A 25,432-nucleotide genomic window follows, 5' to 3' on the forward strand; every position below is an offset into this window, starting at 1 on the left:
ATTAGTTGGTTATATGGCAGCCATCTTGTTTTCCCCGTGTGTGTCATTTGGTTTAGCTAAACCAGTATTTAAGTCCCCCTGTGTGTCATTTCAGCAGGTCAGTTTACCATATGTTTGTTTGAGGTTTTGTTAATTATTATCTTGAGTTTAGTCTGTTGAGTTGACCTCTTTTATTGGTCTGCCTGTTTAAGTTTTGGCTTTGTTAAATATATTTTCATATTTTTGGGTCAATAAAACCCGTTTTTTGAATTAAAACTAGTGATGGGCAGATGAAGCACTGAAGCTTTTCATCCAATTGGTTCACCCCAACGCGAAGCTTCATGAAGCTTCATTTGCTCTAGCAGGACACCTACTGGACGTAAAAATAATAGCTGGCATGAATTTGAAGAGTGTGGCATTTTGCACACAGCCTGTAAATGTCAACAACAAAAGGAGTGTGTAAAACATGTATATTGTAGTGATGGCAGTATACTGTGTATATTTATAGTGGCAGTATGGGAAATGATTATTTGGAAATGCTTGAAATGGAAATGATCATTTACTGTGAGGTGAGGTGTGGTTGGGGTGTGGACAGTAGTTGTGCTTTTGTAACGTTGAGGTATGGACAGCTACACAGTCCTGCCTGTTCACATTTTATTCTGTAAAAACTAAATTTTCACTGCTTTTACGACCTTTTTAGTGGGGAGAACATAGCTAGGATTTAATGATTTAACAAGTCTTTTGAATCCTTTGTCCTCCACAATGCTAAATGGCTGTGAGTCCTCAATCACCATGCTGACCAGGTCTTCATCTATTTGAGATTGTTCTCCTGAGGAAAGACAATAAAGACAAAGCACAAATATAAATATCACACACGTAACTTATTACAGTTGTATAATATTGTTATATCATTTAGTAACATTACTGCATCCTATATTATCATTGCATTTGATGGCTCACCTGGTCTTGCTCCACAATCGGTGTTCCCCTTATTCTCATGCAAAGCTCTGTAGTGCCTAAGCATGGATGAGGTGTTGCTGTTATATCCCAGCTCCCTGGCACATAGCAAACACTTCACATTGTACAAAAGTAAAGACAGCTTAACATAAATTGTATTGCACCATCAGTATCATGAAAATACATCTTCTGTAGAAATTTACATACCTTGTTGGGAGGAATAAGATCAAAATGTTCCCTCACAGGGGAGGACATCCTCCTCTTCTTAGCTGGCTCCATTCTCTCCAGACTTTCTCTCCTCGCTCTCATAAACCTCCAAACGGTCTCCAAACTCACACTAACCGCAACTCTCCATCAAACACCCACATTTTTGAATGAAGTCTGAGGGGTTTATATCGCTGTCATATCTCGCGGCAAAGTTCGAACCACTTCATGAACCAGTCACGTGGTACAGCCGGGCAGCGAGGCTTCGGACGTCATCATTTTCAGCTCCTCCCATAAATGAAGCAAGCCTCGATACGCGCTTCGCGGAAACGCCCCCTCCATTACTCGACACACGCTCCGAAGCCTCGATACAGAACGTCCCATCACTAATTAAAACCACCGGTGTCCTTTATGCTTTACTGCTTGGTCCCTGACAATTGGTGGCAGCGGTGGGATCATCCAGTATTGGACACAGGTCTTTTTTCTTTTTCTTTTTTTCTTTCTTCTGTTTTTCCCCATGAGGAGGAAGAATGCATCGTGGTGGCAAGAATGAAAAGAAAAAGGGATCTGCTCAGCAAACCTGCGAAGAGGAGGAAAATGGAGCCTCAGGAGTCACTGAAGTTGTGGAGAGAGTTGAAAAGGAGCCTACTTTGTCTGATCTAGTCAATATGCTACATGCTCACATGGAACAACAGGACATCCGGGATGCAAAACAGAGTGAGTTAAATGCACGACAAGAACAGCGATTTAAAGCCTTTCAACATCAGTTTAGACTTTTGCAGTCAGAAATCCAAGTCAGAACATCACCATCAGATTCTGCAGAAGCTCGCTCTGAATCATTAGAGTTTGATATTCATCCTTCTTCCTCTGTTCAGCAGGCCCAGGCTGAACCAGTTATGACTAATTCCAATCCAGCCATTTCACCAGCATTTCAGTTTCCCCTACAAATAGAGGGCAGATTGGAAAGATTAACTGAAGCTGATGATATTGAACATTTCCTGATCACATTTGAACGTATGGCTACAGCTTATCGATGGCAGAAGTCAGATTGGGTTTTTCATTTGATACCCTTGCTTACTGGTAAAGCTAGAGGTGCCTATGTTCACATGGACATTGATGATTCATTAGACTATGATAAAGTGAAATCAGCTATTCTGTCAAAATATGACATTAACCCTGAAACATATAGGCAAAGATTCAGATCCCTGGACGTTCAACCAGATGAAAGCCCTCGTGAGCTATATGCGAGACTGAAGGAGCTTTATGGGAAATGGATCCAGCCAAAGGGTAAAACTATTCATGACATTGGTGAAACTATAATCTTGGAGCAGTTTCTCAGAATGTTATCTCCTGAGCTTCAGGTTTGGATCAGAGAACACAACCCTGGTTCAGCAATGGAAGCGGCTCGGTTAGCTGATGTTTTTGTTGCTGCCAGAAAGAAGGGGCAAGCATGGAGCCATAATGCATGGAAGGTATCGAGGGACACCCGGAAGATACCTCAGCAAAACCATCTGGATTCAGCAAATACAAGCACCAGTAAGAGCTCTCAGTCTACCACTAGACCACCAAAGGCCTCTGGTAAGAAGCTCATTTGTTATCTTTGTGGATTAGAGGGCCATACAAAACCTATGTGCCCAAGAAATTCTGCTAAAATGGTGCAAATGTGTTTTGCTCCTCGTTCTAATGCTGATCCTGAGCAGGAGAGTGACAAATCCATCAAAATGAGCCAGATTGAAGTGAATGGGGTTCTACTCAATGCCCTTCTTGACTCTGGCAGTTCTCGGTCTCTTATTCACTCAGATTTTGCCCCACCTAATATTGTTCGCACCAGTGATACAATTTCAATCTGTTGTGTCCATGGAGATGAGAAAAGATATCCGACAGCTGACATCTACATTAAAGTTCAGGACCAGATGTATCTGCTGAATGTGGGTGTTGTGAACAGTTTGCCTTACTCTGCCGTGTTAGGGCGTGACCTTCCTGTGCTTTTTGATTTGTTGGAGTCTGAGCAGACTGAGGAGTGCAATGTAGCTGTTACCAGAGCTCAGGCTAAGCAAGTCAGTACCCACTCTGAGACCCTGAGTGCCCTGCCTTTTTTTAATGAGGAGTTTGAGACAACTGTGGTGAAGCCACGGAAGACCCGCAGACAAAGAAGGCAGGAGAAATTCAAATTTTCACCTGTGGATACACTAACAGACGCTGAGCCAACACCGTCACCCCTAGGGTTTAATATTCCAACTGAAATTGCTGAACTCCAAAAATCTGATCAATCTTTAATATCTCTTTTCCGGAAGGCCAAAGAAAAGGAACCTGGAGTGGAGCAGGTTAACAGTGAGTACATCTTGCAAAATGACATTCTCTATCGTCAGCAGGGGTCGGTGCTGCAGCTGGTGGTTCCCCAGAAGGTTAGAAACGCCATTCTCACCTTAGGGCATTCTATTCCGTGGGCTGGCCACCTTGGTAAACACAAGACCACAGCTCGCATCAAACATCATTTCTACTGGCCTGGTCTTAGCAAAGATGTGGCTCAGTTTTGTAAAAGTTGCCCACAGTGTCAGATAACATCTGCTAAAATCCCCCATAGAGCTCCACTCCAACCTCTCCCTGTCATCGGCACTCCTTTTGAGCGTCTTGGAATGGATATTGTAGGGCCTGTTGAGAGGAGCAAAGCAGGAAATCGTTACATGCTTGTTGTAACAGATTATGCCACAAAATATCCTGAGGTGTTCCCTTTAAAATCTATAAAGGCCAAGCCCATTGCATTTTGTTTAGTGCAGTTCTTTGCAAGAGTTGGGTTTCCACGAGAAATACTAACTGATCAAGGCACTAACTTCATGTCTACTCTGTTAAAGCAAGTTTATCAGTTGTTGGGCATCCGGAGTCTGAGAACTTCACCATACCACCCTCAAACTGATGGGCTGACAGAACGGTTTAACCAGACATTGAAACAGATGCTCAGGAAGTTTGTCAACGACAGTGGTAACGATTGGGATCAATGGCTGCCATATCTACTCTTTGCTTATAGGGAAGTCCCCCAAGCCTCCACAGGTTTTTCACCTTTTGAGCTGTTGTATGGTTATGAGGTTCGTGGCCCTCTAACTCTGTTAAAGGAGATTTGGGAGGGAGACAAGGTGGAGGGGGATCCAAGAACATTTTGTCTTATGTCATTCAGATGAGAGAACGGTTGGAGAAAATGGGTGAACTTGCTCAATCACATATGGTGGAGGCCCAGCAGCAGCAGAAGTCTTGGTATGATAAATCTGCTCGTCAGCGTGCGTTTGAGCCAGGACAAAAGGTGCTCGTGCTCCTCCCAGTGACAACAACAAATTGTTGGCAAAGTGGCAGGGGCCATTTGAAGTCATGAGGAAGCTGGGACCCACCACATATGAGGTGTCCACCCCAGGGCAGTTGCGCTCCAGCAAGGTCTTGCATATAAACCTTCTGAAGGAGTGGGTGGAGCGTATTGAACACAAGGCGGATGCAATGCTCATACGGCGAGTGCCTGAAGAAGATGAAGCAGATGAGCAATATCTACCACCTGCTGGCTCTCTAGATTATGATCTCAGCCATCTCCCAGAGGACAAGCAGCAGCAGGTGAGAGAAATGTGTAAATCAGCAGTCTTTCAAGAGAATCCAGGGAGAACTGACATTGTCGAACATGATATTGTGGTACGAGAAGGTGCCTCTGTGAGACGATTAAGTTACAGGATCCCAGAACGTCTGCTGCCTTCATTGAAGAAGGAAATCGATTTGATGCTATCTCTAGGGATCATTGAAAGATCTAAGAGTGAATGGTGCAACCCTGTGGTCTTGGTACCCAAAAAGGATGAGAGTATGAGGTTCTGCATTGATTTCAGGTACCTGAACTCCATATCCATGTTTGACTCCTACCCGACACCAAGAATTGATGATCTACTTGAACGTCTGGGAAAAGCAAGGTACCTGACCACAATAGATCTGTGTAAGGGTTACTGGCAGGTCCCACTCACTCAACGGTCCAGAGAGTTCACAGCATTCAGAACACCATGGGGGCTTTTCCAATTTACAGTCTTGCCATTTGGACTACATGGAGCTCCAGCAACTTTCCAACGGCTGATGGATCAGGTATTACATGACTGCTCTGACTTTGCTGCTGCTTACTTGGATGATATTGTTATCCACAGCAACACCTGGGAGGAGCATGTGGAACACCTGCGAACTGTTCTGGACCACCTGCACTCAGCTGGGTTGACGGTGAATCCGTCAAAGTGTGTTTTCGCCGCTGCTGAGACAGAATACCTGGGCCATGTCATCGGCAAGGGGGTTATCAGGCCACAAGTCAGCAAAATCGAGGCCATGGAATCATCCCCCCTGCCCCAAACAAGGAAGCAGCTGAGATCCTTTTTGGGCATGGCAGGTTTCTACCGTCGTTTCATCCCTCAGTTCTCCAACAGGGCAGCTCTGCTCACAGACCTGACGGGATCACGTTCCCCCAATTACATCCAGTGGACAGAGGAGGCAGTGGCAGCGTTTCATGACATACAACAGTCACTAAGTAAGCAACCGGTTTTGTACAGTCCCAACTTTGATGAACCATTCATATTACAGACTGATGCTTCAGATCGGGGCCTGGGAGCTGTCCTCCTTCAGGAAACCATGGAAGGCCGCCATCCAGTGGCTTACATCAGCCGGAAACTGTTTCCACGGGAAGTTCGGTATTCCACAGTAGAGAAGGAGACCTTAGCGATCAAGTGGGCCCTGGACTCCTTCCGCTACTATCTACTGGGAAGAGACTTCACCTTGGAAACTGATCACAAAGCACTACAGTGGCTTGAGCAGATGAAGGACACAAATGGGCGAATTACCCGCTGGTACCTGGCCTTACAGCCATTCCGATTCACTGTCCACCACGTACCAGGCAAGGAGAACCTTACTGCTGACTATCTCTCTCGCTGTTCCAGCGAGAGCTCTGAAGAGGGGAGGTGTGTGATGGCATGCCACACATGGTAAGCTCCACACCTCATCACCCGTTGATTCACTTTAGTTTAATTTACAGTCACTACTTTACCACTACTCACCACCCAGAGAGGAGCTTACAAAGCTTTTCCCCTCCCCCACCTCGGCGCCTCAGACCACATCACTGTCATGCTAATGCCTGCTTACAGACCGCTCGTTAAAGCCACCAAACCGGTTCGTAAGCAGATACAAGTGTGGCCAGAAGGGTCTTCAGAGGCTTTACAGGACTGCTTTAACACCACAGACTGGAACATGTTTAAGCAGGCTGCCACCTACAACAACACCACTGACCTCCAGGAGTACGCAGAGACTGTTACAGCCTACATCAACAAGTGCATTGAGGATGTAACAGTCACGAAAACCATAACTGTCCGGGCCAATCAAAAACCATGGATGACAGGAGAGGTCTACAGGCTGCTGAAAGCTCGGAATGTTGCCTTCAGAGATGGAGACGAGGCAAGCCTGAGGACAGCTAGGGCCAACCTTTCCCGTGGCATCAGAGAGGCTAAGAGACAGTACTCCAGGAAAATATCCCATCACTTCAAAGACAGCAGAGACTCACGGAGCCTGTGGCGGGGCATTCAGACCATCACAGATTACAAGCCCCCACCACAGACTTGTGACAGTACTATCCCCCTGCTGAACGAGCTGAACACTTTCTTTGCTCGCTTTGAAGTCCGAAACAGCACCACTGCACAGAAGACCCCACCCCCTCCTGGTGACCAGGTGATGACTCTGTCCCCGGACAGCGTGAGGAGATCCCTCAGCAGGATCAATGCACGTAAAGCTCCGGGTCCTGACAACATTCCTGGTCGTGCACTGAGAGACTGTGCAGTGGAACTCACTGATGTCTTCACTGACATCTTCAACATATCACTCATCCAGGCTGTCGTCCCCACATGTTTTAAAGCCACCACAATCATTCCGGTTCCAAAAAAGTCATCTCCCTCCTGCTTTAATGACTACCGTCCTGTTGCACTTACTCCCATCCTGATGAAGTGCTTCGAACGACTAGTCATGCAGCACATCAAGACTGTCCTGCCCCCCTCCCTGGACCCCTTCCAGTTTGCGTATCGGCCCAATCGCTCAACCGATGATGCCATCTCCACTGCACTCCACTCAGCACTCACACACCTGGACAAAAAAGATTCATATGTTCGAATGCTGTTCATAGACTTCAGTTCAGCATTCAACACTATAATCCCCCAACAGCTCACTCAAAAACTGGTCCAGCTGGGGCTCAACACCTCACTGTGCAACTGGCTGTTGGATTTCCTCACCGGAAGACCTCAAGCAGTACGGGTCGGCAGTAATACATCCAGCACCATCATTTTAAACACGGGGGCCCCGCAGGGATGTGTGCTGAGCCCCCTCCTCTTCACTCTGCTGACCCATGACTGCACTCCATCACACAGCTCCAACCTCTTCATCAAGTTTGCGGACGACACAACGGTGGTGGGTCTCATTAGCAACAGGGATGAGACCGACTACAGAAGTGAGGTGAGACGCCTGGCCACGTGGTGTGCTGACAACAATCTCTCTCTGAATGTGGAGAAGACGAAGGAGATTGTTGTGGACTTCAGGAGAATGCACACCCAACATGCTCCTCTGACCATTGACGGAGCGTCTGTGGAGAGAGTGAGCAGCACCAAGTTCTTGGGTGTGCACATCACAGAGGATCTCTCCTGGACGTACAACACCACAGCACTGGCCAAGAAATCACAGCAGCGTCTCTTCTTTCTCCGCAAACTAAGAAGAGCAGGAGCTCCAGCCCCCATCATGTACACTTTCTACAGAGGCACCATCGAGAGCATCCTGTCGAGCTGCATCACTGTGTGGTTTGGAGCCTGCAATGCGTCCTGCCATAGAACCCTCCAACGCATAGTGAGAGCTGCAGAGAGGATCATTGGTGTCTCTCTCCCCTCCCTCCAGGACATTTACAGCACCCGTCTCACTAAAAAAGCCCTTTGCATAGCGGCTGATCCCACGCACCCAATGCAAAGCTTCTTCAAGCTGCTGCCGTCAGGGAGGAGACTGCGGAGTCTCCAGGCCAGGACCAGCAGACTGAAGGACAGCTTCATCCATCAGGCTGTCAGGAAGCTAAACTCCCTCCCGATTCTGCCCCCCTCTCCCCTCTTCTCCACCACGGTCTCACTGAACTCTGTCACACACACACACACACTCACTCTCTGACGCACTCACTGGCCTGCTCCAGTCACTTTGTGGCGCATTGGACTGCTTAAGCATTGGACCTCATAAGCCTTTGTTGTTACACTATCTCTTACCGTACACTACTAAATCCCCATTTGCACTATTTGCCTATTTTGCACCACTATGCCTTCTTACTTGAATATTGTATATTGTATATTGCATAGCTTTTTTTTGTTATACGTAAAATTGTATTGTATTTATTTAAATTTATTTAAATTTTTACTTTTTAATTATTTTATTTGCATTTTTCTAATCACTAGGGTTTGAGAGTAACGCAATTTCTATTCTGTGTATGTCCTGTACATGTGGCAGAATTGACAAATAAAGTTGACTTGACTTGAAAATATTCTATTTATTGTTCAATATCGTTTCTTTATTAAATGTATTCATTTTTCCATCACACCTTCCAATGTTTATATGGCGTGCACACATATTAACCTTGCAAGGTCAAAGTTCTGTTTTATGTTATATTAATACATCTTTCTTTGTTTGAGTTACCTGGGGGTTGGTGTCTCCTCCTGTCTGGCAAAAGGTGTGGCAAAGGGCTGGGAGACCTGAAGTACTGCTGACAGCCTAATTGGATTGCACCACATGCTTCATTGCCTGGGGGGTGTTTCATGTTTGTTTAAATGTTTTGTATTAGTTGGTTATATGGCAGCCATCTTGTTTTCCCCCGTGTGTGTCATTTGGTTTAGCTAAACCAGTATTTAAGTCCCCCTGTGTGTCATTTCAGTAGGTCAGTTTACCATATGTTTGTTTGAGGTTTTGTTAATTATTATCTTGAGTTTAGTCTGTTGAGGTGACCTCTTTTGTTGGTCTGCCTGTTTAAGTTTTGGCTTTGTTAAATATATTTTCATATTTTTGGGTCAATAAAACCCGTTTTTTAAATTAAAACCACCGGTGTCCTTTATGCTTTACTGCTTGGTCCCTGACATATATACAGTGGGGCAAAAAAGTATTTAGTCAGCCACCGATTGTGCAAGTTCCCCCACTTAAAATGATGACAGAGGTCAGTAATTTGCACCAGAGGTACACTTCAACTGTGAGAGACAGAATGTGAAAAAAAAATATCCATGAATCCACATGGTAGGATTTGTAAAGAATTTTTTCGTAAATCAGGGTGGAAAATAAGTATTTGGTCACCTCAAACAAGGAAAATCTCTGGCTCTCACAGACCTGTAACGTCTTCTGTAAGAAGCTCTTCTGTCCCCCACTCGTTACCTGTATGAATGGCACCTGTTTGAACTCATCATCTGTATAAAAGACACCTGTCCACAGCCTCAAACAGTCAGACTCCAAACTCCGCCATGGCCAAGACCAAAGAGCTTTCGAAGGACACCAGGAAAAGTATTGTAGACCTGCACCAGACTGGGAAGAGTGAATCTACAATAGGCAAGCAGCTTGGTGTGAAAAAATCAACTGTGGGAGCAATCATCAGAAAATGGAAGACATACAAGACCACTGATAATCTCAACTGGGGCTCCACGCAAGATCTCATCCCGTGGGGTCAAAATGATCATGAGAACGGTGAGCAAAGATCCCAGAACCACACGGGGGGACCTGGTGAATGACCTGCAGAGAGCTGGGACCAAAGTAACAAAGGTCACCATCAGTAACACACTACAACGGCAGGGAATCAAATCCCGCAGTGCCAGACGTGTTCCGCTGCTGAAGCCAGTGCATGTCCAGGCCCGTCTGAAGTTTGCCAGAGAGCACATGGATGATACAGCAGAGGATTGGGAGAATGTCATGTGGTCAGATGAAACCAAAGTAGAACTTTTTGGTCTCAACTCGTCGTGTTTGGAGGAAGAATACTGAGTTGCATCCCAAGAACACCATACCTACTGTGAAGCATGGGGGTGGAAACATCATGCTATGGGGCTGTTTTTCTGCCAAGGGGACAGGACGACTGATCCGTGTTAAGGACAGAATGAATGGGGCCATGTATCGTGAGATTTTGAGCCAAAACCTCCTTCCATCAGTGAGAACTTTGAAGATGAAACGAGGCTGGGTCTTCCAACATGACAATGATCCAAAACACACCGCCCGGGCAACAAAGGAGTGGCTCCGTAAGAAGCATTTGAAAGTCCTGGAGTGGCCTAGCCAGTCTCCAGACCTCAACCCCATAGAAAATCTGTGGCGGGAGTTGAAAGTCCGTGTTGCTCGGCGACAGCCCCAAAACATCACTGCTCTCGAGAAGATCTGCATGGAGGAATGGGCCAAAATACCAGCTACTGTGTGTGCAAACCTGGTAAAGACCTATAGTAAACGTTTGACCTCTGTTATTGCCAACAAAGGTTATGTTACAAAGTATTGAGTTGTATTTTTGTTATTGACCAAATACTTATTTTCCACCCTGATTTACGAATAAATTCTTTACAAATCCTACCATGTGAATTCATGGATTTTTTTTTTCACATTCTGTCTCTCACAGTTGAAGTGTACCTCTGGTGCAAATTACTGACCTCTGTCATCATTTTAAGTGGGGGAACTTGCACAATCGGTGGCTGACTAAATACTTTTTTGCCCCACTGTATACTGCGATAACAGTGATTGTGCCTCATGTGAGCATTAATCCTGTTTTTCACTTAAAAACAATAAGAATAAATTCTTCACCTAATTTTGTTTACCTAATTTAGTTTACTTAATTTTGTAAAAAAAAAAAAAAAAAAACCCCACCCATGCTGTCATTTGACCATCATTATGCACTTAGACCTTATTCTTAGAATATTCACAAGATACAAAGTACCTATTCAGCCAAAACAGTGTGCTTTTGACAATTCGATTATTGTCTATTATTATCTGTTATTGTGCACTTATTCTGGTATTTAGCAATAGGAGAGAATTACAAAGTTTAAAAAAATAAATAATAATAAATAAATATCCTTTGCAGGACCAGGTGGTACAAATAATGCAACCTCAGATAAACAATAAATACTGCAGTATGTACTTTAATAAATAAATAAGTTCTTCCTGTTTCCCTCCTTAAGAGGGGCAAAAATAGCAGCTAGGTGCTGATAATCAAATTCACTTGAATTACTGGTCATCAGGACGTGAGCTCCTCTGTAAAAGCAGAAGTTTTGTTAGCATTCATGTGGCCATTAACACAATGCCATGTGCCCATCAATCTGGGAAGAGTTTTAAGGCCATTTCAAAACATTTTGAAGTCCAACGTTCAAGAGTGAGAAGCTGGGAAACATTCAAGAGAGCTGCCAATCTTCCCAGGAGTGGACATCACAATAAATTCACCCCAAGGTCAGACTGTGCAATGCTCAAAGAAACTCTACACAAGAGCGACATCTCAGACTCTACAGGACTCAGTTAGTATGTTAAAAGTTAACGTTTATGATGGTACAAAAAAGATTGCACAACTAGTGACTATGTTAACTGTAGAGCAAAGGAAAAGAGGCTGTTATAGATGTTATGTCTGTGTACTGCAGATGTTGGAGTGATTAATGGGTTAATAAAAAACTGAACAAAAGAAGACTTTCTTTTCTAATATCTATGCAAGAATTAAGTGTTTACATCTGACACATCTCTTGCGCTAGTTTGCTCCTATGGTTCATATCAGATTGTTGGGATATTTAGGATGGAGGACTTGATTAAATGTGTTTCACACTTAGTTTGGTGTCTCTAATGAGATAAAATGAGTTAATAAGTCAGCTTTAGCGGTGGATTTGTTTGCATTCTCAGACTATCCATAAGCTCATTGTGTCCTCCGTTTCCTGCCTTCATGCTAAACTAAGCCAATTGGTCGACTTTATCACACTTGTCATCTAAAATCAAATGAACACTATCATCATCTTAAGCAAACAGTTGCTACCCTATTCCCACAGCGGGAGCCCAAAATGAATCCATCCGTCTTTATCAGTTCTAACTGCCCATCTGAGACCTTCGTTGTGACGCTACTTTAAAGTCAGTTGCTGGGATCCATTTCATGAAGTTTGACAGGGAGTGCAGTGAAGTTCTTCCAAAGGATCATATTGGATCTTGGATGACCCAGAGAAATTCCAGTCCAGTTGGTTGCTCTGGCACTAATGATTAACAGTCCACTAGTGACGATGGGGAGTGCCTGGTTTGACCTTTCCACATGGCTGTATTTGCAGCAGAAGTAAGTACCAGGCTTTACCATCATGATAGCCTTGCTGTGCCCAGACAGCTGCACCTTTATCCCCTTGGCCTCAGCAGCTGAGGTGGAGGCCTCAGTCCAGAGAGTGCAGAGAGAGGGAGGTTTCAGCTAAATGCTGGGAAGAAGGAGCAAATACTGAGGGCACGTTAGGGCAGTCTTGGGCATCCTTTCAACTGGTCATATTTATTATATGCACAGTTATATGTTTAACTGGACCTCATGTCTCCAATTAAGTGAACTGAACTGAATTGATTGTTTTCCATGCCTGAATACTAAAGCATTATAAAATAGAATCAGTTTAATTTACACACGAGCAGCAAAGAACATATCATTTTTAGTTATGCTCATATTTCATGGTTAAATCCCTTTAGTTCCCTCAAACACCACCTTTAAAAAAAAATAAACAAATAAAAAGATGCCACATGTTTATTACAGTGACAATAATCCAATTTTTCCCAGTCTTTCTTCCAATGTAGTACAATATGATCTTCTGTCTGACAAACTGCCTTCTGACTTCAATTTAACAGTACTAGTCCAAATAACATAACCTCCTGTTTGTCTCTGCTTCCCATTTCAAACATGTCTGGCATACATAAAACACTGCTGCTGTTTACTACAGTCGAAAGAAGTCTGAAAAATTACTGCTAAAATTTTAAATAATTAGTGGGAGAGACAGCAATTTCCACAAGCATATCTAAAACATGTAAACTCAGGTTAGAGCTCTCAGGATGCATCAGAGCCATCGTTCTTATTAAATGATTAATCTGCATTTAATAGGTTTGGAGGCTCAATTCCTTGTTGTGTTACTGAAGCTGTTCTTAAACAGTTTTCAGGGTGTGGCAGGATGCACTTTTACACTGGGGGAGGACACTGGGATTAGGGTTAGCTACCACCATGAAGTAGGTGGGGGGTGCTATGTTTGCAAATGTTTGACTTCTATGCTAGAGGGATTCCTGTTTGTATAAAAATTGGTCATTTTTAGCCTGTTGCTAGCAGGTTGCTGGGGATGTAAAATCTTTATTTAATTATTAAAATATTGATAAAATGTTGGTGTCATGAAAATGACTTTTTTAAGGTGCTGTAGGTGCACAAAGGTTGAAAACAGGTCATTTTAGCCCATTGCTAGGCAGCTGCTAACCAACGTGATCACGTCAGGTCACCTGTGAGTGATTGAATTAGTATGGCTGATCAATTTCTATAAGTAGTAAAAAGGCAAAAAGTGATATAAACCAGGCTGTTGTTTATATCCCAGTTGAACTGGTTGCCACAGCTACAAGAAATTGGGATTTGCTTCCAAACTTTAAGCTAAATGCTAAATGTACTTGTTTTCTAATCAATTTGAGCACTCAAACAGCTTTTTTCCTACAAACTTGGTTCACCTATTCATTCATGCTTAAGCACTTTTAACCGATTGTTCACAAACACACACAAACACTCTGTTGGATGCATCAGATGTAAACAACCCGCTCTATCTCCTGATCCTAAAGCTAAGACACAAACTGTTTCACCTTAGTATTAATACTTTCTAAAATCTACCAGTCACTGGTCAGCACTAAAGTAAAAGTACTGATGACTGAGTCAGAAGTGGTGAGGATGATTTCAATGAAAAATTAATGAATCACATGACTTACATGAGTGCTAAATTTAATGGGAAACTCTCAAATTGTTGTTGACATAACCACAATGTCATCCCCCTGGTGGTGCAAAGGACAGGTTTTGCACAAAGTCATTACAGCAAATCAATATTGTTTTAAAAGATTATCTCATGAGACAAATCCCTGTTAACTGAAGTGATGGGATAGCCAGCGATATGGCTGAACCCAACTGTGATAAACATGGTGGCTAAAACCATAGAGACAACACCCTCATAAACTGATTTAACACTTTGTTAAGCACCAAACTCTTTATGCCGTGCTACAAATAGAACACTAGAATCTTAGTGGAGCATTGCTGACGCATTTTCTCACTGGAGAGTGTCCAGGGACCACAGGGTCAGGAAAACCTGCCTCAGAGAGAAAGGGAGACGTCGAATGACAGAAGAAAGAGTGGGGAAGCACCTGGGGGTGCGGGTGGGGGTGACGGAGGGGGCCGCGGTGTGGATTAGAGAGCATCAGAAAATAGTGCTAAAATTTTCTAAGAAAACAAGTGGGTGTCTGTCATTAGCAAGTCTGGATATTGTAGCCAACAAATGGGAGGGCTGGGAATGAATGTGGAGTCCCCCTGTGAGGGGAAATATGGGGAGGCAGGAACAGATGAGACATTTGAGTAGCAACAAATCTCACAGGACAAAAATCTTGAACATTTGACTCTTGGCATCTTTTCTATCATATATAGAAGGCTGCAGGAATATTGTGTCATTACTCAATAGTATGCATATGCATTAGAGTGCAATGTTGTGGTAATGATGGATAACTGCGACAGAAAGAAAACAAACAATAGCAAGGAAAGATGAATAACTCTCTCCAAGGAGTGGAAAAGGGAGGAATGATATGATACGACTGTTCTGGGGAGAAGCAAAAATAATGAAAGAAGAGAGTGAAGCACGAGTGAATGAACACGTGAATCACACGGAGAGGATGTGAGCAAGTGAACAACTTCTGAGTGACCTTAAAAGGCCACATGGTTGAGCTGGGGACAAAATGAGCGAGTGAAATGGGGCCTCGGGTTTATCTCTGTGAAGCTCTGCTGTATTTATAGATCATCTCAAAAAAGAATCCCTGCCCCCTTGTAACCCCCCTCCCCCCACATCTATCATCCCTCCCCCATTTTCAATTAGCCCCTGATGGGTGGAGTAAAGCAATCAGGAGTAAGTACAGCTCACCCAGAGCCTGCTCCTTCAGTCTGCCACAGACTCCACACAGGCACACACTCCTCAGACAGGAAGGTAAGAACCAACTCTGTTCAACTGCTCCACTCTCCATGTATTCACTTGTCCATTCTTCCGCCTATCCATTCTCCTCACTGGTTTTCATTCACCATGTCTTCCATTCTCCACCACACTGGCATCCTCCTATCTGCCTCCCCACCCACCTTCTCGTGTTCTCCCTTCTTCCACCTGCAGAGCATTGTCACTATTTAACTACCTCTTCCATCACCTCACTTTCCTTTCGGCCTGTTTCATGCAGACTGGATTCCTTATTTAGTAAAAAGCTCTTCCTTAAATCATCCAGTGATGGGTAGGCTAGTTATCTTGAACCTTTTCTGCTCCCTTCTCTTCAAAACGTAAACCTAACTTTACTACTATAAAACCAGCCACTTCCTAATAACTTCTGTTGCTTTTTATGGCTTTACAGTATTTTGGTGTTTTTAGATCACACTTTTTCTAAACTGTACAAAAACTGTGCTCTCTCTCATAGAAATACAAATGATTGATGCGGGGTTTAGATTTTTTAATTGGGTTTGCCTGAAGGGGGATCAGCAAATCAGATTAGATCAAGTTAAGATCAATTAATGTTTAATTCTGTGTAACACTTAGAAGGTTGCTATGTGACTGAAAAGGATATCCTTCAGGACTGTTAGGTCAGGAGAGTAGAACACTAAAGTGGGCTAGCATCTGTAAAGATGAGTAAAAGGCTGCGATTTTAAGCTTTTCTGCATCTTTTTTGGCGTTATGATGCGATCGCACAATTCCTTTTTGCAGTTTCACTCTAACTAAACGTTCTTAGACCTAAATATAAATGTTCCAGTGCATGCAGATAATGCCATACATGCAGAGATCTTATTAAAATACTGTAAAATAAGCAGTTCTCTACAAGGCACCATGTTTAAACACAAGAACCTTTTAATAGTTCACTTTCCTGTAAACTGTCTGTAGCTCAGGTTGACTCCCAGATGGAGAGCATCAAAGAGACCCCAGAAGCTGGGAAACAGCTGCATGGCATGTCTGAATGGCTGGAGCTTTTATTTGCGGCAGTTCAGATTAGCCTTTTTTTATTTTTAGGAGTCAGATAAATCCTTATATAAGCTAGGTGAGTCATGGTGGGAGTGATAAACAATGAGGGAATGTGGGAGGGCGCTGAGAATGCTTAGAGCAGAAAGGATGGGCAGATTAAACGTCTCAGCTTCAGCAAGATAAAAGAAACTAACCTTTTGAGTGTGGGGAGCATCGCAAATCACTCACGGACCACTTAGGTGGGAATCTACGGTGATCAAATATAGATCACAGGGAAGAACAATAAGATTATAGGGATGACAGCAGAGAGCAGCTCAATTCAAACCAGAAATATGAATTTAAGCTTGGGGTTTCTGGAGGGGATTTTTGCAGGTTTTTTTTGTCTTGATCTGCTTTATTTGGTGAGAGCTTGGGTAGTATTTAATTCTGTCTTGGAGAATGGAACTTCATCAACCCTTTTTTTTTTTTGCCCTGCATCTTCTCTTTTACCCACAAAGAAATACTCAAATAAATCGCTTATGTTATCCTCGTTAAACCAAGAGTAGCGATATAGGCACAGGTGGGATAGCCAAGAGCTCAACAGGCAGACCACAAACAGCTGCAGATTGTGAACAGTCATTATTACGAGTGTCGTTTAAACCCACTTATGCACGGACGCGCACACACAGTGACAAGGGATACTGTGATCTGGCGCTGACAGCTGGAGGTGAGGTGATAAATGGGTCGGCGTATAGTGGCGTAGTGTGTGTTGGTATGCAACGGGGTAAAAGTTGACTGTCTCTAAGCAGGACTGATAGGAGTTATTTATATCCGCCTCATCGCTCACCTTCTCATCTGTCACAAAATGAAGGACGTCTGAGAGATGGGAGAGGAAGATGAAAGAGGGAAATGCATGGAAAACTCCCCAACTTGTAACGTGACAGGTCTACTAATGCGTCCTAGAAAACGCTATTAGTTTGAAGTTTGATTTCTAAGAAATGGCTCTCTGATGATTGCCAGCATCGCTCCAAGGATTAATTGGAGCAGGGAAGCAAAATGGCAAAAGTTTCTATGGTACTTAATATAAGCGTTCATATCCTGTATACATAATATTACCCTTAGGCTCTTTTGCTTCTTTCTCTCTCAGCTGAGCAGTGCTAGGTCAAAATGACAGAACGCTACGACTGCCACTACTGCAAAGAGTCCCTGTTTGGGAAGAAGTATGTTCTGCGAGAGGAAAATCCCTACTGTGTGAAATGTTATGAAAGCCTGTACTCCAACACCTGTGAGGAGTGCAAGAAGCCTATTGGCTGTAACACCAGGGTAAGAGATATAAAATGAAGAAATGCATAGATACAAGAACAAGTAGAGAACAAGAACAAGAGTACTGCTCTTTCTGCAGGATCTTTCCTACAAGGACCGTCACTGGCATGAGGAATGCTTTAAGTGCTTCCAGTGCAAGCGCTCCCTGGTGGACAAGCCCTTCTCTACCAAGGACGAGCAGCTCCTTTGCACCGAGTGCTACTCCAACGAGTATTCCTCCAAGTGCCATGAGTGCAAGAAAACCATCATGCCAGGTAGGAAGAAAACTGAAATAGATCAGCAGAGTAGCTAGAAAAATTAAAACCTTAATTTGTCACTCAATTTTAAATTGGATCATTGCATAAATAAAAAGTCTTCTGTCTCACTATATAGACTGGTTGGTGCAGATTATATTATATGAAAGTTGTAATGAGAATAAAATCCACTATTGTAGGCTGAGTTATAGCTGACTTTCTATGCTGGAAAAACAGAGCTGTAGCCCGGAGGGTGGGAAAGCACCTCAGAGGTCTGAAGGTTGCCTGTTCAGTTCAGGATCTCTGCAAAGATAAGGATAATGGGGAGTAACTTAACTAAAGCTAAAATTGAATTAAACCAAGTAATAGAACTAGATTGAGAAGTTTGAAACAGTACTGATATTGTTTGTGTTATTTTCCCAGTGGATGAACAAGAAGGTTTCCTCTTTTTTCATTTGATTAGCTGGGCACGATACATGCCCATTAGTCCTGTTTGCCCACATTGCTGTAGTACAGTTATAATAATATAGGGTATAAACACATTAATTTTGTCAGTACATTTACAGAAACCTGCTTTCTTTTCACTTTAATAGGTACAAATAAAGTAACAACTAATTACTAAGTATTTGTAACCTATTCCTATACACTTCAACCTGAGCAGTGATTGGTATGGAGCGACATGCGGCACATACTATAGAATAAAACCATACCTTGTTGGGCCTTTGGAGTACTAGAACATGTATACTATGTTGACCCAAAATTGAATTTAATCATTAGTTGTAAACTTACTATTTTCTGAAGGCTCCAGGAAGATGGAGCACAAGGGGAACAGCTGGCACGAGACCTGTTTCACCTGCAAGCGATGCCAGCAGCCTATTGGCACCAAGAGCTTCATCCCCAAGGACAACCAGAACTTCTGTGTGCCCTGCTATGAGAAGCAGTTTGCCATGCATTGTGTGCACTGCAAGAAGGTAGCACATCCACTGCTACATACAATGATATCGAGTAAAATGTACTTTCAAAGTAGCTCTCTATTTTCAGTCTCCATTTTCACACTACATGTTATTGTTGCATGTGTAACAGCACTAAAGTGTGGCAGTAACCCAGTTCCCTCTAAATAGCCCATCACCACTGGCGGGGTGACCTACCGTGACCAGCCCTGGCACAAGGACTGCTTCCTTTGCACTAGCTGCAAGCAGCAGCTGTCTGGACAGAGGTTTACCTCCAGAGACGACTTTGCCTACTGCCTCAACTGCTTCTGCAACCTTTATGCTAAGAAGTGTGCCTCGTGCACCACCCCCATTAGCGGTAATCTTTAATCACTGGGTCAACTGAATCTAATAAGGCTCATTTATAACAGGTTTGTCAGATGTATTGACTTCAATTTGATATTCTTAGGTCTTGGGGGCAGCAAGTATATCTCCTTTGAGGAGCGTCAGTGGCACAATGACTGCTTCAACTGTAAGAAGTGCTCCGTGTCCCTGGTCGGCCGTGGATTTCTCACCGAACGCGACGATATCCTGTGCCCAGAGTGCGGCAAAGACATCTAATTCAGCCCGAGTGATGACCGTTACATCTGACGGGATGACCACGTTATGATCAGGGAACGATGCAGAGTTGATAAATTCTATTTGAGCACAGTGCATGACATCTATAACATCGTTACTACAAAGCAATACTATGAATGTACATGAAATACAAGCTACTAACAGTGTTCTTTGAGATAAGAGAGTTCATTTAAGTTAAATGTTCACTATTTGAGGAAAGAAAAAGTAATTACTAATCAATAAATGTAGGCATGAATCTGCTGTATTGTGCTCATGAAGAGAAAATGTTTCCAAGTAGATACTGAAGTAAGGATTCTGAGGAAAATCTACAATTTTACTGCACACTATCAGCTTAATAATAGTAATTACTGCTTTGTGCATGTAATTAGAGTTTTTGTGACGTTTAACCACTTAAATATTAAAAATGCATATTTATTCATATAAAGGAATAAATATGAATACATTGCATGAAAGATGAAAAATATAAATAAATAAATCCTGCATGAAATAAGATGATTTCAGGATTTCTAAACAAAACACAAAAACAAAACAAAAAAATCAAAAGAGATTAAAAATGGCAAAGTCAAAATGTTTTTATTGGTAACTTACAAAAAGAAAAGATTAAAAATGTTCTAGAAAAGCACTACAGATTGCTCGGTGGAAGATTTTTATCGTTTCATTCAGTTTTACTCTAATGTCCAGTTGAACACCATGTCAAACATGACACATAAAGCCCGTAAAATTTCTTACATAATTAAATCAATGAACATCCTTTTTTTTTTAATTTTATATAATTCATTTTTTTATGACACTTTTGTACAAACACTGATTCAAAGCACATTTTCCGGTGTGTTTTAATGAACTCCGCATCAGTAACTGCAAAGTCAATTCTCCTTTTCTCCAGTAAATAGGCTTCAAAAGTTCTGCATTCTTGGTTTTGCCCAAGCTCGTTTTATGTGTCTGAATTATTAAAAACTGGTATTCAATTGCAACCCAGTTTCTGAAAAGTTGGAAAACTGTAAAATGTTAATACAATTTGCAAGACATATCAACGATTGAAAAACAGGTTGTTGTGTTTTTAAGTGGTATGTTTAACACTGTGTTGCTCATCACAGGTAAGTGTTTGGAAAATGAGGAGGTAAATTCTTGTAGTTCTCAAAGTCTTGCTTGGGTTGAGATTTCAGGGCTTCTTTGGTCAGATTTTTGGATGTTTTTCCTACTAAGCTACACTGTTGGCTTAGCAATGTTGGCTAAAATACGCAAGAGGTCTGCACAGAAAAGTCTTCTGGATGTAAGTATGTGATGCTGTATTGTTTAGCATTATTGATGCCTTTACAGATGTTGCTCAGTCTATGTTCACTAACGTAAGCCTATGCCAGCACAGTTGCTGCCTTTGCTCTTGGTGTCAGTAAGCCAGGCCGTCCCCCTACCACACGATTTTCAAATACCTTATGACTGCAAATTTACATTTTTCTTGTCACAGGAGAGCATTTCATTTCACTTTAATCCATTGTTTCTTACTTGTTTTTTTTTTTTTTTTTAACTTTGCATAGTGTTGTTTAACTTGTATTTTTGGTTTAAATAATTTGTGTTAATTTGTTCATAAAGAGAAGATTATCCTTAGATAAAAACAAAAAACAAAACCCCCAATTCCAAAAAATATAAAAACAGACTGAAACGATTTGCAAATTTTATGAAATTTAATTAAACCATAATTTATTCACAATGAAACATAGAAAACATCAAATGTTTAAACTGAGACATTCTATTATTTCATAAAAAATACTTGCTTAATTCAAATTTAATGGCAGCGACATGTGATGGGGCAACAAATGGCTGGAAAAATAGCTCATACTAAAAAATACAACTGGAACTAGTTTGCAGCTAATTAGGTTAATTGGTAACAGATCGTGACATGAGCTGATATTAAAAAAAGGAGCATCTTAGAGAGGCAGAACTTCTCAGAAGTAAAGCTGTGCACAGGTTCACCACTCTGCAAAGAATTGTGTTCACAATTGTTGCATCAATCTATTTTAGAGTAATGGTCTTAAATGTAAAATTGAGAAGAGTTTCTCGTTATCTCAGTACATAATATCAGCAGAATATTCAGAGAATCTCTGTGCACACCAATAAGGTGAAAACTCAGTATTGGATGCCTGTGATCTTCGCACCCTCAGGCAGCACTGCACTGAAAACAGGCAGGATTCTGTCACAGATCACTGCACAAGCTCAGGAAGACTTCCAGAAATCACTGTCTGTGAACACAGTTCACTGTGGCATCCACAAGTGCAGGTTAAGGCTTAAAAAAAAGACAAAAAAGAAGCTATATGTCAAAATGATCCAGAGACACAGCTGTTATCTCTGTGCCAAGGCTCATTTATAACTGCCAAGACAACGTGGAAACTGTTCTCCAGTCAGACGAGCTGAAATTTGAATTTCTGGGGGCGGAAAACATGGATGCTATATCATCTGGATTAAAGAGGAGAGGGACCATCCAGCTTCATCCATGTGCTCAAAAGTCTGCATTTTTGATGTTATGAAAACAAGAACAGAAAATGTGGCACATCATAAAACGAAAAACACAACAAAGATGATCCAAGACTGTTGAACAGCTAGAATCTTCGATCAGACACGAACAGGACAAGTCCGCTCCCAAAAAGTCCAGCAGCTGGTCTCCTCAGTTTCCAGATGTTTACGGACTGCTGTTAAAAGAAGAGGTGATGCTACACAGTGGTAAATGTGGCCCTGCCCCAACTTTTTGAGATGTGTTAAGGCCATCAAATTCATAATGACTTTATTTTCTTCTTAAAATGCCACGCTGCCAGGTCAAACATGTGATATGTTTTCTATATGTTGTTGTGAATAAAATATGGGTTTATGAGATTTTCAAATCATCGCATTCTGTTTTTATTTACATTTTTGCACAACATCCCAAAATGTTTGGAACAGTATTTACAAAAGTGGTCCTTTTGAAAGACTCAGCCTCTCTGCGATGCTCTTTTTATGAACAAGTAATTACTGGTCTACTAACAATAAAGTTCAATATTGTTTTTATTTATCCCATCGTTATGTGCAGCATATGTAAAATCTCACACCAGAGTGACATTTCAAAATCCTGGAAAACGTATGTAGTGCTCGACAAATGCAAATCTCAGTTGAATTCATAACAGAAATGATAAAAATCACTGATCACACAACTTCTAAAATGTGATGCTCACCATGATCTGTCTATATTCATTTACAATACACCGAAGAAAAAGATCTGTTTCATAACATGTCTGCATTCCCTCTTGCTTACTTCCATTGTTATCACGTTATAAGATCCTTTAGCATCCAGTTGAACACACAGCCATCGAAGCCATCATTCATCACCCCGGGGCCTTTTAACCTAAACCAGCAACAGAATAAAAAGAGCAATAATTCACCTCACTCATTTTGGATGGGACTTAATGCAAGTTGCTGATTAATGCTGGTAAGGGCACTTGAGGTTTTGGAAAACATCAAGGAAGCTCGTGACTTCATCCCGGTTTGTAAGCTCTTATAACTGAATGGCAACAGTTAAGCAGCTTTGACCCACAGCTTGAAGGGTTTCCACCTCTTTCTGTGGATAAATGAGTTGGGAAAATTGTGATGGGACACCTAAGGTAGTGGACAACCACAGGTTACGGACAGGGAAAGGAGTGGTCTGTCTGCCGGACCTTGAGGTCCCATCAGGTCTGTATGAAAAAGAGGCCAAAGATCAGGGCCAAGTCACACGCTGGATCTTGTTCTTCACTTCCGGAGACTTCAGTGCCCCCTAAAACGATGGAGGATAAAACATAAACAGGCATTATGAACTGCATATTTTTCTTTTTTTAAGAATAAAATGATTTTTTTTATTATAAATGTCCTTACAGATTCTTTAGAATATCTCCAAACACACAAACAATATGAACACTTGTGGATTACTTTCTTTGTGCATGAATAACTGAGGAGAGAAGTTCCTACCGACGTATTTTCTTCTAGTTTGAGGTTTTTTGTGTCACTGCTGCGCTGACTGGATTGAGAGGAAGATGTGTTGCCTGAGAGTTTTCGGATGGGGTTGGAAAGATTTGCTGCTGGTGGAGGTTTTAACCTGTCGTTGCTTCCTATTGACACTATACTTCCCTCTGGTTTCTTCACTTTCAGTGGGCCAGAGTGAGAGGAGCTCCCATCGTACACAATCAGAGGCCTCTTTCTACTGTGGTCACTGCTGGAGCTGAAAAACCATATGAATCAGTTTCTGAAATGCATTAATCTTATTTTAACATTACATTACATTACAGGCTACAGTTTTCTTTTGTTTTGCCACATTTACACCTGGACTGTGTCTGTATGTGTTTTCCAGATACTGATATATAGTCCATGGATGAAAGATATTGTTTCTGTTTTACAAACTTTTGAATATGTTGTTTTACATGCATTTTATTCCTATACCTTGCTGAAAGACTTCCAACCAGGACAGAAACTGTTAAAGCTTAAAAAAGTGCACCAATATCATATCAAAACCAATGATATAAGAATGGGATGTCACTTAAGTTCATATATGTGTGAAGCCAGATGAGCAAGTACTTTTAGCAATATAGTGCATCTGTCCTGGGGCCTTTCACAGAGTTGTTACGTCTGTTGACTGATCAGTGAAATTACAGTAATAACACATTCGTTTCGCCTTTCATGGAACTCGGCAAATTATTTGGTCCAAATTCTAACATCATAGTCAAATTATCTATATGCAGACAGCCTAAAACTGCACATGAAAGTACTAAATGTCTGAAGCTGTGGACCCATACTTGTCTGACCGGTGAGCTACCGGCGTTTGCTTCCCTCGGCTCTTCTCCATCCTCCGTCCCCAGCGGGTGTTGGGTAAAGTCCTCTGCGGCAGAGGGATGATATGCCGCAGGTAGAGCTCTGTGAGCTGGTCCCTGCTCCCACAGTCTCTGGTACTCACGTTTTTCTGATTCAGAGAAAAATATCTCCACTTTAAAAATCACAAGCAGCGCCTTGAGTTGAGTGTACTTAAACAGTAACCAGAGAGGTGTCCTGCTTGTTAGCTTACATGCTAACATTTCCGCATTCTTCATTTATTCTCGCATCAAATCACATTTCTAGAGTTCCTTTTAAAACACCGACTTACCTCATTTAAAACTAGCCTCATAAAGTCCTGAGACAACAACTCAGGGTGAAGCAAGAGATCCGCATCCGAAGTACCAGCAGCCTTTCCATTTTGCCCCGTGGAAGTCGCCATGTTTGCCTTTCTTCTTCGCTGTTGGAGGTATACGACAGTTTGCATCCTTGAGCTTACAGGAATATTACTGCCTCCTACTGGCTTTAGACACTTAAAACCGTTTACATATTTGGTATGTATTTTTTAATAATGGTTATTTTCCTCTATAATTTTATTTCATTTCAGTTAGTTTTATTATTTTCAAAAGTCTATATCTCTTTTTTTTATTTTAGTTAACTTTTTTTTTTTCATATCTAGTTTTAGTCTAGTGTTAGTTAACAATAATAACCTTGATGAGCATCATTATTTTTTGGGTTTGTTTGGTTCTGTTTTTGTTTTTGGCTCATTTGGATCTTATTTTTAATTCTTGGATGAAAATACTTTTTTTGCATTTCATAATCCTAAAGCATGCTCTGGTAGGTTGAGATCAGTTGACTGACTTGAAGAATATCCTATTTCTTTGCCATGGGAAACATTTGAATTGCAGTATGCTTTGGTTCATTATGCATTTGATCTGTATGATAAGTTTTGCAGCAGAGAGTATAGTTCTGTTTACTTCACAATTAATCCTGCTACCTCCATCAGCAGTCAAGCTGAAAGTCTGCACTTGACTTGCGTAATCCACTGGGGTGGTACACAGGGATGACATAAAAAAACTATACCACTGTCGTGGCCCTTTACAAATAATGCCCTTGTGCAGGGCTTGCTCTTTTAATGCAATGAGCTTACTCGTTCTACATG

The 25,432-nt window shown here is 42.0% G+C and overlaps 2 protein-coding genes across 3 annotated transcripts; one reads left to right on the forward strand and one right to left on the reverse strand.

Annotated features, from left to right (window-relative positions):
• The first annotated feature begins 15,253 nt into the window (after positions 1–15,253).
• On the forward strand, positions 15,254–20,092 carry LOC146556583 (four and a half LIM domains protein 2). The gene is made up of 6 exons (XM_085248446.1): positions 15,254–15,359; positions 17,494–17,669; positions 17,749–17,923; positions 18,704–18,873; positions 19,024–19,210; positions 19,301–20,092. Exons 2-6 carry the CDS (start codon positions 17,514–17,516, stop codon positions 19,450–19,452), a joined length of 840 nt encoding a protein of 279 aa, XP_085104572.1. The 5' UTR covers positions 15,254–15,359; positions 17,494–17,513; the 3' UTR covers positions 19,453–20,092.
• Positions 20,093–21,087: 995 nt separating this feature from the next.
• On the reverse strand, positions 21,088–24,759 carry tslig2 (tRNA splicing ligase complex subunit 2). 2 transcript variants are annotated; one of them, XM_085248448.1, is made up of 5 exons: positions 24,602–24,759; positions 24,258–24,421; positions 23,437–23,686; positions 23,148–23,245; positions 21,088–22,837 (listed from the first exon to the last, which is right to left on the reverse strand). In XM_085248448.1, the coding sequence occupies exons 1-4, from the start codon at positions 24,755–24,757 to the stop codon at positions 23,189–23,191; spliced, it is 627 nt and encodes a 208-aa protein (XP_085104574.1). In that variant the 5' UTR covers positions 24,758–24,759; the 3' UTR covers positions 21,088–22,837; positions 23,148–23,188. The 2 variants fall into 2 exon arrangements, with proteins under 2 accessions (XP_085104574.1, XP_085104573.1); XM_085248447.1 differs by having other exon boundaries at positions 21,094–23,245.
• Positions 24,760–25,432: the final 673 nt, after the last annotated feature.

This window comes from Mchenga conophoros, linkage group LG16 (genome assembly GCF_057382185.1).
Source record: "Mchenga conophoros isolate Kocher_MC1m ecotype Shallow Benthic linkage group LG16, M_conophoros_male_GT1.1, whole genome shotgun sequence".
Lineage (NCBI taxonomy): Eukaryota > Metazoa > Chordata > Actinopteri > Cichliformes > Cichlidae > Mchenga > Mchenga conophoros.

What these genes read in the sequence shown, in the direction of transcription:
- LOC146556583 (XM_085248446.1), top strand. Translation starts at nt 17,514, where the DNA reads ATGACAGAACGCTACGACTGCCACTACTGCAAAGAGTCCCTGTTTGGG. An exon ending in CAAGAAAACCATCATGCCAG is followed by an intron (nt 17,924 to 18,703) that starts GTAGGAAGAAAA and finishes TATTTTCTGAAG; the next exon opens with GCTCCAGGAAGATGGAGCAC. An exon ending in GTGCACCACCCCCATTAGCG is followed by an intron (nt 19,211 to 19,300) that starts GTAATCTTTAAT and finishes TGATATTCTTAG; the next exon opens with GTCTTGGGGGCAGCAAGTAT.
- tslig2 (XM_085248448.1), bottom strand. Translation starts at nt 24,757, where the DNA reads ATGCAAACTGTCGTATACCTCCAACAGCGAAGAAGAAAGGCAAACATG. An exon ending in GTAGCTCACCGGTCAGACAA is followed by an intron (nt 23,687 to 24,257) that starts GTATGGGTCCAC and finishes ATGGTTTTTCAG; the next exon opens with CTCCAGCAGTGACCACAGTA. An exon ending in AACTAGAAGAAAATACGTCG is followed by an intron (nt 23,246 to 23,436) that starts GTAGGAACTTCT and finishes CCATCGTTTTAG; the next exon opens with GGGGCACTGAAGTCTCCGGA.